Source organism: Silene latifolia, chromosome 6 (assembly GCF_048544455.1).
Source record: "Silene latifolia isolate original U9 population chromosome 6, ASM4854445v1, whole genome shotgun sequence".
Lineage (NCBI taxonomy): Eukaryota > Viridiplantae > Streptophyta > Magnoliopsida > Caryophyllales > Caryophyllaceae > Silene > Silene latifolia.
In genome coordinates, this window is record NC_133531.1 from 61,073,907 (window position 1) to 61,087,768 (window position 13,862).

At 38.0% G+C, this 13,862-nt stretch overlaps 1 protein-coding gene across 10 annotated transcripts; it reads left to right on the forward strand.

Moving 5' to 3' along the window:
• Nucleotides 1-1,409: 1,409 nt before the first annotated feature.
• On the forward strand, nt 1,410-11,557 carry LOC141586828 (uncharacterized). 10 transcript variants are annotated; one of them, XM_074408204.1, is made up of 12 exons: nt 1,410-1,733; nt 1,839-1,909; nt 2,634-2,766; nt 3,393-3,593; nt 3,780-3,902; nt 4,064-4,101; nt 4,183-4,294; nt 5,114-9,076; nt 9,495-9,638; nt 10,243-10,344; nt 10,431-10,573; nt 11,049-11,557. In XM_074408204.1, exons 3-12 carry the CDS (start codon nt 2,689-2,691, stop codon nt 11,323-11,325), a joined length of 5,181 nt encoding a protein of 1,726 aa, XP_074264305.1. In that variant the 5' UTR covers nt 1,410-1,733; nt 1,839-1,909; nt 2,634-2,688; the 3' UTR covers nt 11,326-11,557. The 10 variants fall into 10 exon arrangements, with proteins under 10 accessions (XP_074264305.1, XP_074264310.1, XP_074264304.1 ...); XM_074408209.1 differs by having other exon boundaries at nt 9,498-9,638; XM_074408203.1 differs by having other exon boundaries at nt 2,672-2,766.
• Nucleotides 11,558-13,862: the final 2,305 nt, after the last annotated feature.

Below are 13,862 nucleotides of genomic sequence, written 5' to 3' on the forward strand. Positions count from 1 at the left end.
ATCTTCTTAGCTTTTTGGGTGGGTTTTTGTTGTTTTTTTTTTTTGTTTGGGAATGAATGTGACTAGCTTATAGTGTCTTCCCCACAGACGGCGCCAATTGTTCCGGGTGTAATTCCAGATCAAGTATAGTTACCACCCTTGGCTTGTTGAATGATGTCTTGAGTTGGATTCTCCTTTGGTCTCAATCGTTCCTCACGGCCTCTCCTGCAACAATGGACGAACTGAGGGCTTGGCTTTGTGCCAAGCGTACTCACTCCGACGCTCAAGTCAGTAAACTTAAGAGATAAGTTGTTACTTGGCTGAATGTGTATTGTAGAGAGATAAAGAAGATATTACCAGATGAATAGTGTATTTAGGTTTTGCTGTGTATATCGTTCGGATCCCTTCCTTAATGAAGGTTGAGGAGTATTTATAGGCTTTCACCTTTTGTCGCGTAGTGGCCAAGTGGCTAGCAGGTGGAAAGACTGATCTACCCCTCGGCCGAGGGGCCTATGGCTGGCCGGCGGATCCTGTTGGCTCGCCGCCGAGGGGTCTTGGATATGAGTACGCGGGTATATGTCCCGGCTGGCAGGTTACCATGCCGAGACCCAGCCGACGGGCCGATGGGTCAGACGGCTGGCTAGGTCGCATAAGTCGTTGACGACTTTGTGGATATCTTTGGCCTTGCTCAACCATGTTGACTTGGTCAGCGGTGCAGAATATGCCCCATCACTTATAATAACACAAATTATAAAGAAATAAAGAAATAAATTGTCTTACAAAGTTAGACCGTTAATCATTCATATTATCAATGGACAATGTACTCAAGTTTAACATACAAAAACCCGTCATACAATGATCCGACACGGTAATTACTCCAATTAAATTTTCAACTTCCACATGATATGAGACTGTTTTTTTTTCCCTAACAAAGCACGCACGTAGTCGCATTACAATAGAGGAGATACGGAGAAAAAAGATTACGCATCTGAGGTAATTAGTGTAATGTTTTTGAGCATAACATATTTTTTCTGAGCATATTACATAATTTTTGAGCAATATTATATTTTTTTAGTGTAATGTTTTAGTAAATGTGCTCAAAAACTTTATATTAAAGCAGAATTCAAAAACTTTAAAATAAAACTCAGAAAATAAACAATAAGAGGTACTACCTCAAATGTATAGTCTATAAATTGATAGATACGGGATTCAAACTTAAGAGTTAAGACCAATTATCCACAACAACTTCGGCTTAATCATCAATACATGATGTGTGACTATGAGAGTGTAAGTCCGAGTCCAACCATATTGGCGGCGTTGGCCAAATACATTTACACAGTAAGAAGATAAAAGAAGATAGTCAAAGATTAAACTACTGAGTTTGAAAAACTTGTGACTAAAGATTCTCATTATTGCTTACTTCAAACGTTAATCCAATCTAACTCCCAAGTCCCACCTCTAATCCACCCCTGCACCCCTATCATATGAACAATCCAAAATTAGGTGCATTTCTAATCAATACTTCCATCTACTTAATTACTTCATAATTATTACTCATATTCTTTTACTTAAATTTGAATTTTTAAAGTATTTTTAATTTTTAATAAAAAAAAAACTTGTTACTTTCACTTTCACATTTCTGCTTTTGTTTTTGTATTTTTGTTATTTTTTTTTTCTTTAAACAAACACTTTCCTACTTCTAGTACTTACTGTTACTGTGGTCCTCTCCTCTATTCAGTTCATCACTTTATTGGGTATGTATGTCTCCTCACCTTCAATCATACACTCAATTCTCATCAATTTAACTTCTTAATTCTCCAAGATTTCAACCACATTGTTTAAATTAATGGATTTTTCAGATTTTTGGGCTTGATTAGGAGATACCCTTTTGAAATCAGGGTCAAATTTGATTCAAGTTTGAAACTTTGAGGTAAATTTCTCAAGTTTTCTTCATTTTTATGTTGTTTTGATCTGGGTTTGTATCAATTTTGAGTTTTAAGTTGAAGATCTGCTGTAATGTTCACTCCATCTTAGTCTCTTGAGCCGCTATCTTTGGTACGCACTGGGTAGATACCCTGAGTATATGTGATAGTATACAAGGTCAACTATCCAAGGGTGACATGCTGGAAAATATTACTGTATATTTTCAAAATAATTTGGCTTTAGTGTGATTTTTTATGTTTAATTAAACAAATTGATGCAATTAATAAAAATCTTAAAAGGGGTTGTGGCCCAAGTGACCCACATTAATGTAAAGTTGTGAGATTTGTTGAATTTCTTTTATGAGGTTTTGACTTGATAATTAATAGATTTGTACACTTTTTTAGCTTTGTATGGTTATTGGCTTATTGCTTTGGTTCTGGATCATCAGATCATCACATTTCTCCAACAGTAGATATATAATTGTGGGGGAAATTTGAGAATGGAACACATTTTTGGTAGATGAAAGTAATTAGGATTAGTTATTAGCCCTAGAAGAAGTTAGTGAATCCTTGACATGTTTAAGAATAATTGTCTGTTTATAGCTGTGTTGTTGTGAACCGGTCTTATCTTCGTCGAGGTTATGGAATTCTGGAATATGAGAAGTTGTCCCAAAGCTGGTTAGCTGTAGCATTAGAGGAAATTGCTTAAGTCCCATTGAAATTGATGAACAGTTCTGGCGAAGCTGAGCATGATGGTTTTTGCTGTGTAGTGTTCTGATAAGCGAGTATGTCGAGGAATACAAGGTGGAAGCTCGAGAAAACTAAGGTTAAAGTTGTATTCCGACTACAATTCAATGCTACACATGTAAGTTCTTGCCTTTTTGTGTTTTTTAACATAGGGAATAGGAGTGGGAACATCTAATTTGACACTCACTTACTCGCCGATGGTACTATCTGTTATGCATGATTGTGCAAGCATTTGTTCTTTTCCCGAACCATTAGTCTATCTATAGGAATTGTTGTTTTAATTTGAGGTTTATTGCGATATTTTTGAATTCCTCACATTATAAATAGCATGTCCACTGGATATAGATTGCTGTAAGTCAGTAACACAGTAGATAATAGATGCTACCTGCTGACAAGCTTATGATTCTGAAAAATGAGTTTATGACGCAAAATGAATCGTGATGACATTAGAGTATTAGACATTACTAGGCTAACAGTAATAATCAAGTTGTAATGATCAAGTACTTTAGGCATTGCGAACCGTGAGGTGCTTGAGGAAGCTTCTGATTGTTTAATTTAGGAGTGTCTTGAGAGGTTAATCGTCTTGCTCTGCTTTTTGTAAATGACCGTTACCCTCTTGGTTTCTTTGTATACATGGGTGTCACTTCTTTGGTGTTCTATAACTAATATCCTATGTTAATCGAGAAAAAAACTGATGTTGTAAATTGGCTAAAGCCTAAATGCATGTATCCCTTTCTTGTACAGATCCCACATACTGGATGGAATAATCTGTTCATATCATTCATTCCATCTGATACTGGCAAGGCATCAGCAAAGACTAATAAGGCAAATGTGAGAAACGGGACATGCAAATGGGCAGATCCGATTTATGAAACTACTAGGCTTCTGCAAGACTCTAAAAGCAAGCAATATGAAGAAAAACTTTATAAACTTGTTGTTGCTATGGTAATGACTTTGTTACATTTGCTTAGTAGCACCGTACTCGTAAATAATTTTTTTATTTTTTTATTTTGGATACGTTAATTATTTCGTGGTGGTTAGATCACTATATTTATACCGATAAATGGTACAAACTCATTTTCTGCTTATAAATGATTCTCTTTCATTTCTTTCTCGACATTTTTTTGTCAGGGTACATCAAGATCTAGTCTCCTTGGTGAAGCTACCATAAATCTTTCTGACTATGTGGATGCATCAAAGCCAACTGTTGTTATGTTACCTCTTCATGGGTCAGACTCTGGAGCAATCTTACATGTAAATAACCAGAAACTTAATTCTAGTAGAAAATGGTGTTTCCTTGTTTGTCTGAATATTCAGCTTGATTTGAAAAAAATATGATTTCTCAATTCAAGTTAATTGTCATGAATTAGGCAGTGTGTATTATACATCCTAATAACTTTGAAAACTGGTTTCAGGTTACAGTGCAGCTGTTAACTTCGAAAACTGGTTTCAGGTAACATTGTTACTGATTAGAGAGTTAAATTACAATGCCACTATGTGACCCCTTACAAACATGTATCTTTTGCTTGTTCAGGGAGTTTGAGCAGCAGAGAGAGGTCAGTGACAGAGGTTCGCCTGCAAATACTGATCATGTTGGTGGAAAATTATTGACACCAGGGGAAGCAGTTGTATCTCGTGCCGACAAGGTATTGGATTTTCTTGTTAGGCGATAAATAGGAGCGTTTTCATAAAGTTGCTGACATATACAGTGATGGAAACAGATGGTTACAATGTATAATACACACTGCCTAAAAGATTCAAAGCTTAGACACAAATTAGGAAGCTGAGTGATGTCTACTAATTGTTCAAGAATGTAACATCGAAATAATTACCAATGCTAACTCTAGCTTGTATATTCGGTAAGGCTGTATGCACTTGCCCATAATCTATAAATGGTGGTTTCCCTGTACTACCCATTGACTGATACAAAAATATAGATATAACTGATCTCTTTCTGAAGACCATCTAAGACAATAAAAAATGTTGCTAGTTATGCATTTGAAGTGGTTAAACTGCTTAGGTTAGTTATATAAAACCTTCTGAATATCTGGAAGAAGTCACGACTCACGATAATATATTGCCACCTGAACAGTAAGTGTTCTTGAGACTTGTTTGATAGGTGAAGAATGACAATTTTTTTCCCATTCCCTTCCTCTGTGGCTTCTAAGATTGCAAAACTGAATTTCTGAAGATTAACTTGAGTTCACACATATCAATGTAAAATTTGTCATGTTTGACTTACCCTAAAAACTATTTTACATTATCCTTTCTTTTTAATAATTATTGTATATTGTGAGAAATTATTGCTCTAAAGTCAACCTCGGTTAACCACCAAAGTAAAATGGGGATAATATATAGATGAAATGCAGGACGTAGTTTTTATAGCTGACCCCTCAAGCTTTTAAAGATATTATGCAGTGCGCTTATTTTGTTAGTCCATCATATTATATCTCTTATATTTGTAGGGGAACCAACGAGTTAGATTCAAACCAGAGTCTAAGGAGCTTCCCTCACTTGAAGAAGAGACAGGCTTCAGTGAAGGGTATGCTGACTCAGGAGCTGGCTTTGATGGGTCATCCAATACCTCGGAAAGTTTATATGCAGAGAAGCAGGATAATTCTAGTACAAGAGAAATTGACAGTGTCAAGAGCACAACATCCGGGGATTTAGGAGGGTTGTCTACCTCTCAAAGCCCGACAATGGTGCACAATTCAAGTGATTGGATTCACCAATGGGGTGCTGAAAACTCTGTTGAAAGAGATATGACTCTTGTTTACGAAGAAAACAATAGGCTTAGAGTAGCTCTGGAAGCAGCTGACATATCCATCCATGAGCTGAGGCAAGAGATCGTCTCTCTGCAAAATTTTGCTGATGGGTTAAGTGTTGAAACACATAATTTGACCGAACAAATAGCTGTTGAGATATGTTCAGAGCAAAATATGGCGAAAGAAGTTTCTATGCTAAAGTTGGAGTGCTTGAGGTTTAAAAATGATCTTGAACGGGTTAGGAATTTGAAAATGAATCCTCCTGTTATTGGGACAAAACTTAAAGATGAAGACTTGAGTCGGGGATTGCTAAAGGGCCTTAAGGATGTGGAGGATAAGATATGTCAACTTCAGAATAAGGCCTATAATGGGCTAGATGGGAAAGATTTAATCTTTCTGAAGTCAGATCTTGAGGAGATTCGTGGTGCAATTATAGATCTTAGACAAGCAACTATCATAGAAACAAGTTCAACGACAACTGATCATGCCATATCAGATACCGGTCTAGGTGTGGAATTGTGTCATCCAGAAGGTGTACTTTTACCTGGGCTTCTGACTTCTGGGACCCGCTGTGTGGATGTTAGTAATGAAATGCAAGGAGAAATTTTTAAACTACTAAGGGAGTTGGATGAGTCGAAAGCCGATCGGGAGAACCTTGTACAAAAAATGGATCAAATGGAATGTTATTATGAAGCACTTATTCAAGAGCTAGAGGTAAACCAGAAGCAAATACTTGGTGAACTCCAGAATCTCAGACATGAACATTCTTCTTGCATTTATACTGTATCATCCACTAAAGCTCAGATGGAGGCCATGCATCAGGAAATGAACAATGAAATTTTGCGATTTGCCGAGGAACGATGCAGTTTAGATGCCCTTAACAAAGAGCTGGAAAGACGAGCTTCTAATTCGGAAGCTGCATTGAGAAGGGCAAGATTAAATTACTCGGTTGCCGTAAATCAGTTACAGAAGGATCTCGAAGTTCTTTCTTTGCAGGTCGTCTCAATGTACGAGACAAATGAAAACGTCATTCGGAAAGCTCTTTCAGAAGCTTCCCTACCATTCCTTCAAGATTGTGAAGAGAATGAGATAACTGCCGATGTTGGCAAAACTATGGAATCTCCAATTTGTAAAATTGTTCAGAGAAATCATCATTTGGGGTCTGATAAATTGTTGGAGGACTTAAAGAACTCGCTCGCATTACAGGAAGACTTGTACAAGAAAATGCAGGAAGAACTTTCTGAAATGCATCTTGCAAACTTGAATCTGGATGTTTACTCAGTGACACTTCATCAAGCTTTACTGGAAGCTGGTTTCGATAGTAGAACAAAGATGCATGATATTATAGAGAAGTTGGAACTCTCTATTTCCAGAAGTTCTGATCTTGCTTTAGAGAATCAAAAATTGGAAGCCAAGTTAAGGAGGATCAGTGATGAGAAGTGTACTCTTAGTCAGAGAATTGGAGAATTAGAATCTCTGATGACTGAATATAAAGAGTATAAATCCAATTATGAAATTTGTGATGGTGAAAAGGCACTATTGGCAAAACAACTCGAGGAAGCTGCCACAGATAAACATCTTCTTTCAAATGAAGTTTCCTTGTTGCAGGAAGAAGTGATGACCATGAAGGTCAAAGTCATTGAAAATGAGAAGTTGCAGAAATTGGTGAGTTATATGCGAGGAAATCTGGATAATCTACTGGCATATGGTGATGAACAAGTCAATGTTTTGCTTAAAGACGAACAAACAGATTGCGAGGAATTCACGAGTGTTATCACGAGCTTGGGGGAGTGTCTACAAAACTTCCATGGTAAGATCTTCCAACTTAAGGAAGAGAAGGCAAATCTTGTGAATGAACGAGATGTTGCTAGTGTGTCTTTTGCCAGTGCATTGAATGCATCTAGTGCTCTTGTGGAGAAGCTTCAAACTGACATTGAGGCTGTGAATAACAAGCTCCAGGTTAGTTTCAAAGCCGAGGAAAAATATACTCAAATTACCAGGGATCTTTTGTCTGATTTCACTAAGATGGAAGATTCATTAAAAGAGCTCACTTTGGAAAATAGGGATCTCAAAGACAAAATAATGCTTTTTGGAAGCGTATCTGATGAATTAGAAGGCTATAAAGTCATGCTAGATGAACTAAAACAGGAAAATTTCAATCTAACAGAATCACTAAAATACAAGGTCAATGAATGCGATATGCTTACCAAGGAGCATGATTGTTTAAAAGAAAATGTGGAAAGCCTGAAGGATGAGATGACTCTTGTGAGAGGAGTAAAAGACCAACTTGATGCCGAGATAATGAATCTGAATTGTCAGTTGAAGGAGAAAGACGAGAAGTTGGGCCAACATGATCAGCAAGAATCTGACATAAATCACTTGAAGCAACGACTAGACGAAGCACTGGAGACAGGCTTTTCTACTAATTTAGAACTTCAGTTGACAGAGATTCATGGACTTTTGATAGCTGAAGATGTTGTACAGACTGTTGCAGTGACACAGTACAAGCTTCATGTTCAAGATTTACTACTGCAACTTGAGGACTTGCACCAGAACCTTGACGAGGTTGACAGAAGGAATCTTGATCTTGCTTCTAGACTAAGCAACTGCCTTGCGGACAAAGAAAACTACGCAGAAGAAAATGCTTACCTGTTGTCCGATCTTTCTTCTCTAAAATTCAATTTGGAACATAAAATTGCTTTGATTCAAGCACTTGAGACATCCAACCGTAGTATGGCGGTGGAACTCGAGGAACACAAGTTTGAAACTAAAGAGCTTAATTGCTTGCTTAAAACTTCTCAGAACGAGATCGAGAATTTGATATTCTCAAAAGAAGAACAGGAGATTAGGTTCCTTGTAATGCAAACAACAGTTGATGAGATGAGTGCTCATATGATCTCTCATGGAGAATGTAGAGAAGAGCAAGAAATGCTTCACAAAAAGTGCAGTGATCTTACTCGTAAGCTGTCTGAACAAACTTTGAAGGCAGAGGAGTTCAAAAACTTGTCCATTCATCTAAAAGAGCTTAAAGACAAAGCTGAGGCCGACCATCTTCGAGCACGGGAAAAGAGGGAAAGTGAAGGGTCATCAGTTGCTTCCCAAGACTCCTTGAGAATAGCGTTCATCAAAGAACAGTATGAAACCAAGCTTCAGGAAATTCGTCAGCAGTTGTCAATTTCCAAAAAGCACGGTGAAGAGATGCTTTGGAAATTACAAAATGCTCTTGAGGAGCTCGAGAACAAGAAGAAATGTGAGGCGTCTCAGCTAAAAAGAATTGAAGAATTCATGCTGAGAATTACAGAGTTGGAGGCTGAGTTACAATTGGTTGTCTCTGATAATCGGGAAAAATTTATGGCATATGAGCAGTTGAAGGCGGAGTTGGATTGCTCGGTTATGAGTTTAGACTGCGTCAAGGAAGAAAAACATCAGTTGATGGTATCTTTGCAGGAATGCAATGATTACAAACGTAAACTGGCAGATGAAGTGGAGAATCTCAAAGCATCCATGAGAAGAGAAGAAGTTTCACTTTTAAACACAGTAGAAGCATCAGAGGACGGGGTTATGAGTAACTCTTCCAATAATCAAGCTAGCCACTTAGCTTATAGTAAGAACTTGAAATTGGATGAGCAAGATGAGAGAGAAACTATTCCAGGAGCAGCTCAGGTATTTTTGCTCTGCTATGTCATTTAAATTGTTTGATAACTGTAGCTTAGCAAATGAACAAAAGTGTAGTATAGCCGTAAATAATCCGTAATGGTATAGCCATCTTAGCATCGGAATGTCATATCCAAGTGTTTCCCCGAACTTCTCGTCATAATCTTTCACCCCCGTTGTAGGATGACTTCTGTTTATTCTCACATTTGACATATCTGGTGTTTTGCCATGCTTTTAATGATCAAACTCAATCTCCTTTATCCTCATGGTGTAATATAAAGACAGCAGACGAGATATGCCTGCTTTGTTTGATCATATTCATGATGTTATTATTTGACGCAAGTACCAATTCCATTTAATTGTGGAGTTTACTTTTATACTATCCCTTGTTTTGTAAGTTCTTAATACTGAGTATTTCGTTTTAAAGCAGGAAACCATGGTAACGGAAGCCACTGAAGAACTTAAAGACCTAAGATATAATGAAAATGATGTGGAGAACAATAGGGATCTCCTCAACGATCAGCTGAAACCACAATTTTTGTTGTCTAGCATAGAGCGCCTTCAAAAAGAGGTAATAATTTTCACTTTTCAGTGAACTGATGCCCACTTGATGACATAATACTTTTCTTGTCTCACTATAAGTAATGTGTTCCTATTTGTTACTGAGTACACCCGCCGTTCCATTTTGTATTCCATTTTGTATTGCCCCTTTGACTTTGGTAATCCACTTTTACTGTTATTTTCACGCAATATAACATAGTTTCAGTTTTTTCAAAAGGATAATGTGAAAATTAATGTTTTTATAAATATAAACATAACAAATTTGACATTTTGACATTTTACGTATATTTGGAGAGATCAACGGTCAAAATTGACTGTCAATTTCAAGAGGACCATAACAATGGAAAGAAGACGGTATTTTTTACACTTTTATATCTGTGTTGTCTCTATGCGGAATGGCGGCAACATTTCTGTAGGGAACTCGTAGCAGTCATCTTCTAACCTTTGTGCATCAGATATCCTCGAATAAAATAACCTTCCGTAGCTGAGTTGTCTATAACTGGCTGACTTGAAGAGTACATCACCTATTCATCCAGTAAAAGAGCTGTTAAATGATTCATCTATTGAAGTTTGAATGTTTGATGATGGGTGCTAAGTTATGATTTTTCTTACAGTTGGAACGGATGAAAAGTGAAAATACTCATCTTCCAGGAGACGGAGATCCAAATGAGCTGGCAGAGGATGCTTTACATAGAGACCAAGCGCAGTTGGAGAAGGTAACACTGAGTTTTCCTATATATAGCCAATCATCGTGGCAAACCTCTTGGTTAATTTGTCAAATGATGTAATGTTTTGGGGACAGGTGAGCGAGGAACTTGAAAATATATCTTCTCTATATAATGAATCTTCAAGAAGTGGGAACTCAATGGAAAGAGTGCTTGCCTTGGAGTTGGAGCTTGCGGAAGTATTGCGGGCGAAGAAGAAACCAAGCGTCCAATTTCAGAGGTGAATACACACTTATACTACAACCTATGTTACTCACTGTTAGAACTTGGGAAGTTATTTTGATAAATTAGTCATGACAATTTTTACTTTGCATCTCCGCTTTTATTTTGGAAAATTAATGGTCAGACCGTCAGAGTTATCTGGGCTGACCATCGCCAAAGTTAGATGTGGGCAATAAAGTTGCGGTGGATCTTTGACGTAGTATAATTTACAGAGGTAGAGCTCAAAAACTTGCACCCCCTCCAATATTTTACAGTGTTCGTTCCACCTTTTTGAGATGATGGTTTGATTTTAGACAAAGGGTGCTTAGAAAATTTGGAAACGTATGGTTAGACTCATAATGAAAACACACAATATAGTATACGAGTACTTGCTACTGTACGCTCGTATATTTTGAGATATCTTAAATAATGTGAAACTTCAGCAATAGGAGAAGTGACAACTAACGTTTCCTACGGAATTTTCCATTGCATAGCTCTTTCTTGAAGCTGCATAGAGATGAGGCTGCAGTATTCCAAAGCTTCAGAGACATAAATGAACTGATCAAAGATATGCTCGAGATGAAGGAAAGACATGTTGCCATGGAAACAGAACTTAAAGACATGCATGACCGTTATTCTCAGTTGAGCCTCCATTTTGCCGAGGTTGAGGGAGAACGACAAAAGCTCACAATGATGCTCAAGAATGTGCGCCCATCTAAACGTCTCTTTAGTTGGTCCCCTACATCTAGCCACGAGGAACTATCTTCATGATCATCCACAGAAAGTATTGTGTAGCTGGTGTAAATAAGAACATTGTATTATTTCACTCCATTTTAGTTTAGATTACATTGTTTATCCATTTTATGGCCGTTTCATAGGTTATACCTGGAGCTTTTCGAGCTGGGAACTTGGTATTAATGTCATGTATAGTACTCCGTATATGATTACAGTATCCAAGTGTTAAAAATCAAATTTTGTTTAGAATTAAAGCTTACTCGGGAAATCAATCCAGTTTTGAGTGAAGTTTATTAACAGCAATAATATTAGCAATAATATTACAGCAAAGCAATCCCCTCAAATCAAGGCTAATTGATTAGATACATATTGTAAATATAGAAAAGATCAATTTGTAATTATTTAGTATAGGCTCCTATCCATAATTAACCCATGTATACTCCTATATATACGTACACCTTCATAGCTATTGAATTATCAAAACATTCAGAAATGACCTTGTATATGGTATCCACGAGTCACTCAAGATCCACTCCCAATCACCTTCAACCACGCTTCGCTGCCTTTAAACGCCATTATTCCTCACATCACCGAAACACCATTACCATGACCAACCCTAACCAAGACACCCTAATCCCTAACCCACACGAGGCTGCCAAACCCTTGACAGCACCTAATCTCAACCATGTCGTCAAATTAACCTCCCTTAATTACACCACATGGCACTTTTAATTGACCAATATCTTTTTTGGTCTCAGTTTACTCGGTTTCTTCGATGAAACCGAGTCACCACCACCTGCCACAACCCTTGATAGTGACAAACAAGAGAAACCAAACCCGGCTTACCTAACTTGGTTAAAACAGGACGGATTAATCTTAGGTGCCCTCATGGGTACGATTTCTTCCGCGCTCCAATCACTAATAGTGCGCGCTAAAACCGCTAAGGAGGCATGGGAAATTCTTGCCCATACCTACGCCAACCCATCCCGCGCCCATATTCTCCAACTAAAAGAGAAACTTGACTCCATCGTAAAAACGACGGATCAAACCATCACCGAGTATATGAATCAAATCAAAGCCCGTGTTGATCAATTGGCTCTTATGGGCAAAACCCTTGATCCAGAGGATGTCATTGCTAAAGTCCTTAAAGGCTTAGATTATGACACCTACAAACTTGTCATTGACACCGTGCGCGCCCGCGACACACCCGTCGCGTTTGAGGTGCTACACGAAAAATTACTCAACCATGACCTCACTGTTAAACATCAACCCACTACAAACCACTTTGCACCTTCTGCAAACCCGACTTTTCGGTCAAATAATAACCACCGTGGCTATACCCGCCATACCAACAACAATAATAATTATAGCAATAACTACAACACAAACTATCAGCAACCTACTCAACCAAACTCAAACCCAAATCCCAGACCATTCAAAGGTCGATGCCAATGGTGTCGACAAACTGGTCATGTAATTGCCAACTGCCCTATCTTTCGCCGACTTTTTCCCAATATTGCCTTCCCGGAACCACCAACCAATCGTCAGCAGCAGACTCAACCTCAAGCCCACGCAGCCACTCAAGGACCACCAAACCCAAACCCAGCATACCTCCTTGATAGCGGGGCATCATACCACATAACCCATGACTTGGACACTCTTGCATTCCACTCTCCATATACCGGCCTGGATGACCTTCTCATTGGAGACGGGTCTGCTCTACCCATTGCAAATATCGGTAAATTTACTATCCAATCGCTTCAATTTAATAACGTATTACATGTTCCTAATATCTCACGAAATATACTCTCTATATCTCAATTATGCAAAGACAACCAAGCTTATGTAATTTTCTCACATAATTCGTTTTGTGTAAAGGCAATATCGACGGGGAAAACCCTCCTCTAGGGCCGCGCTAACCACGGAGTGTACGAGTGGTGTCCAATGAAATCAACCGTCTATGCCGCTGTGAAAAACACCGCTCCAATTCCTTGGCATCATAGGCTAGGGCATCCCAGTTATAATGTAATTAAGATGATTAATAAAAATTTAGATTCTGTTATTTTGGATTTTTCCCATTGTCAAGCGTGCAATCTGTCAAAAAGCAAAAAACTTCCTTTCTCTGTTTCTTTATTCAAATCCAACGGACCACTTGACCTTATTTTTTTCTGATTTATGGACTAGCACAGTCCTTTTCCGAGACCACTATAAATATTACATTGTATTCGTTGACCACTTTAGTAAATATGTTTGGTTATACCCCCTAAAACGTAAATCTGACACCATTCAAATATTTAATCAATTTAAAGCGTTAGTTGAAAAATACTTTCAAAAATCAATCCGACGTTTTTTCTCTGATAACGGAGGTGAATACATTAAATTAAATCACGGCCTCCTTAATCATGGCATTTCCTACCTTACATCTCCACCTTACTCCGGAACATAACGGTTATGCAGAACGACGTCACCATCACATTGTAGAAACCAGCCTCGCTTTACTAAACCATGCTGGCCTCCCGACCACATATTGGCCATTTGCATTTAGCACCGCGACATATTTAATAAATCGCCTA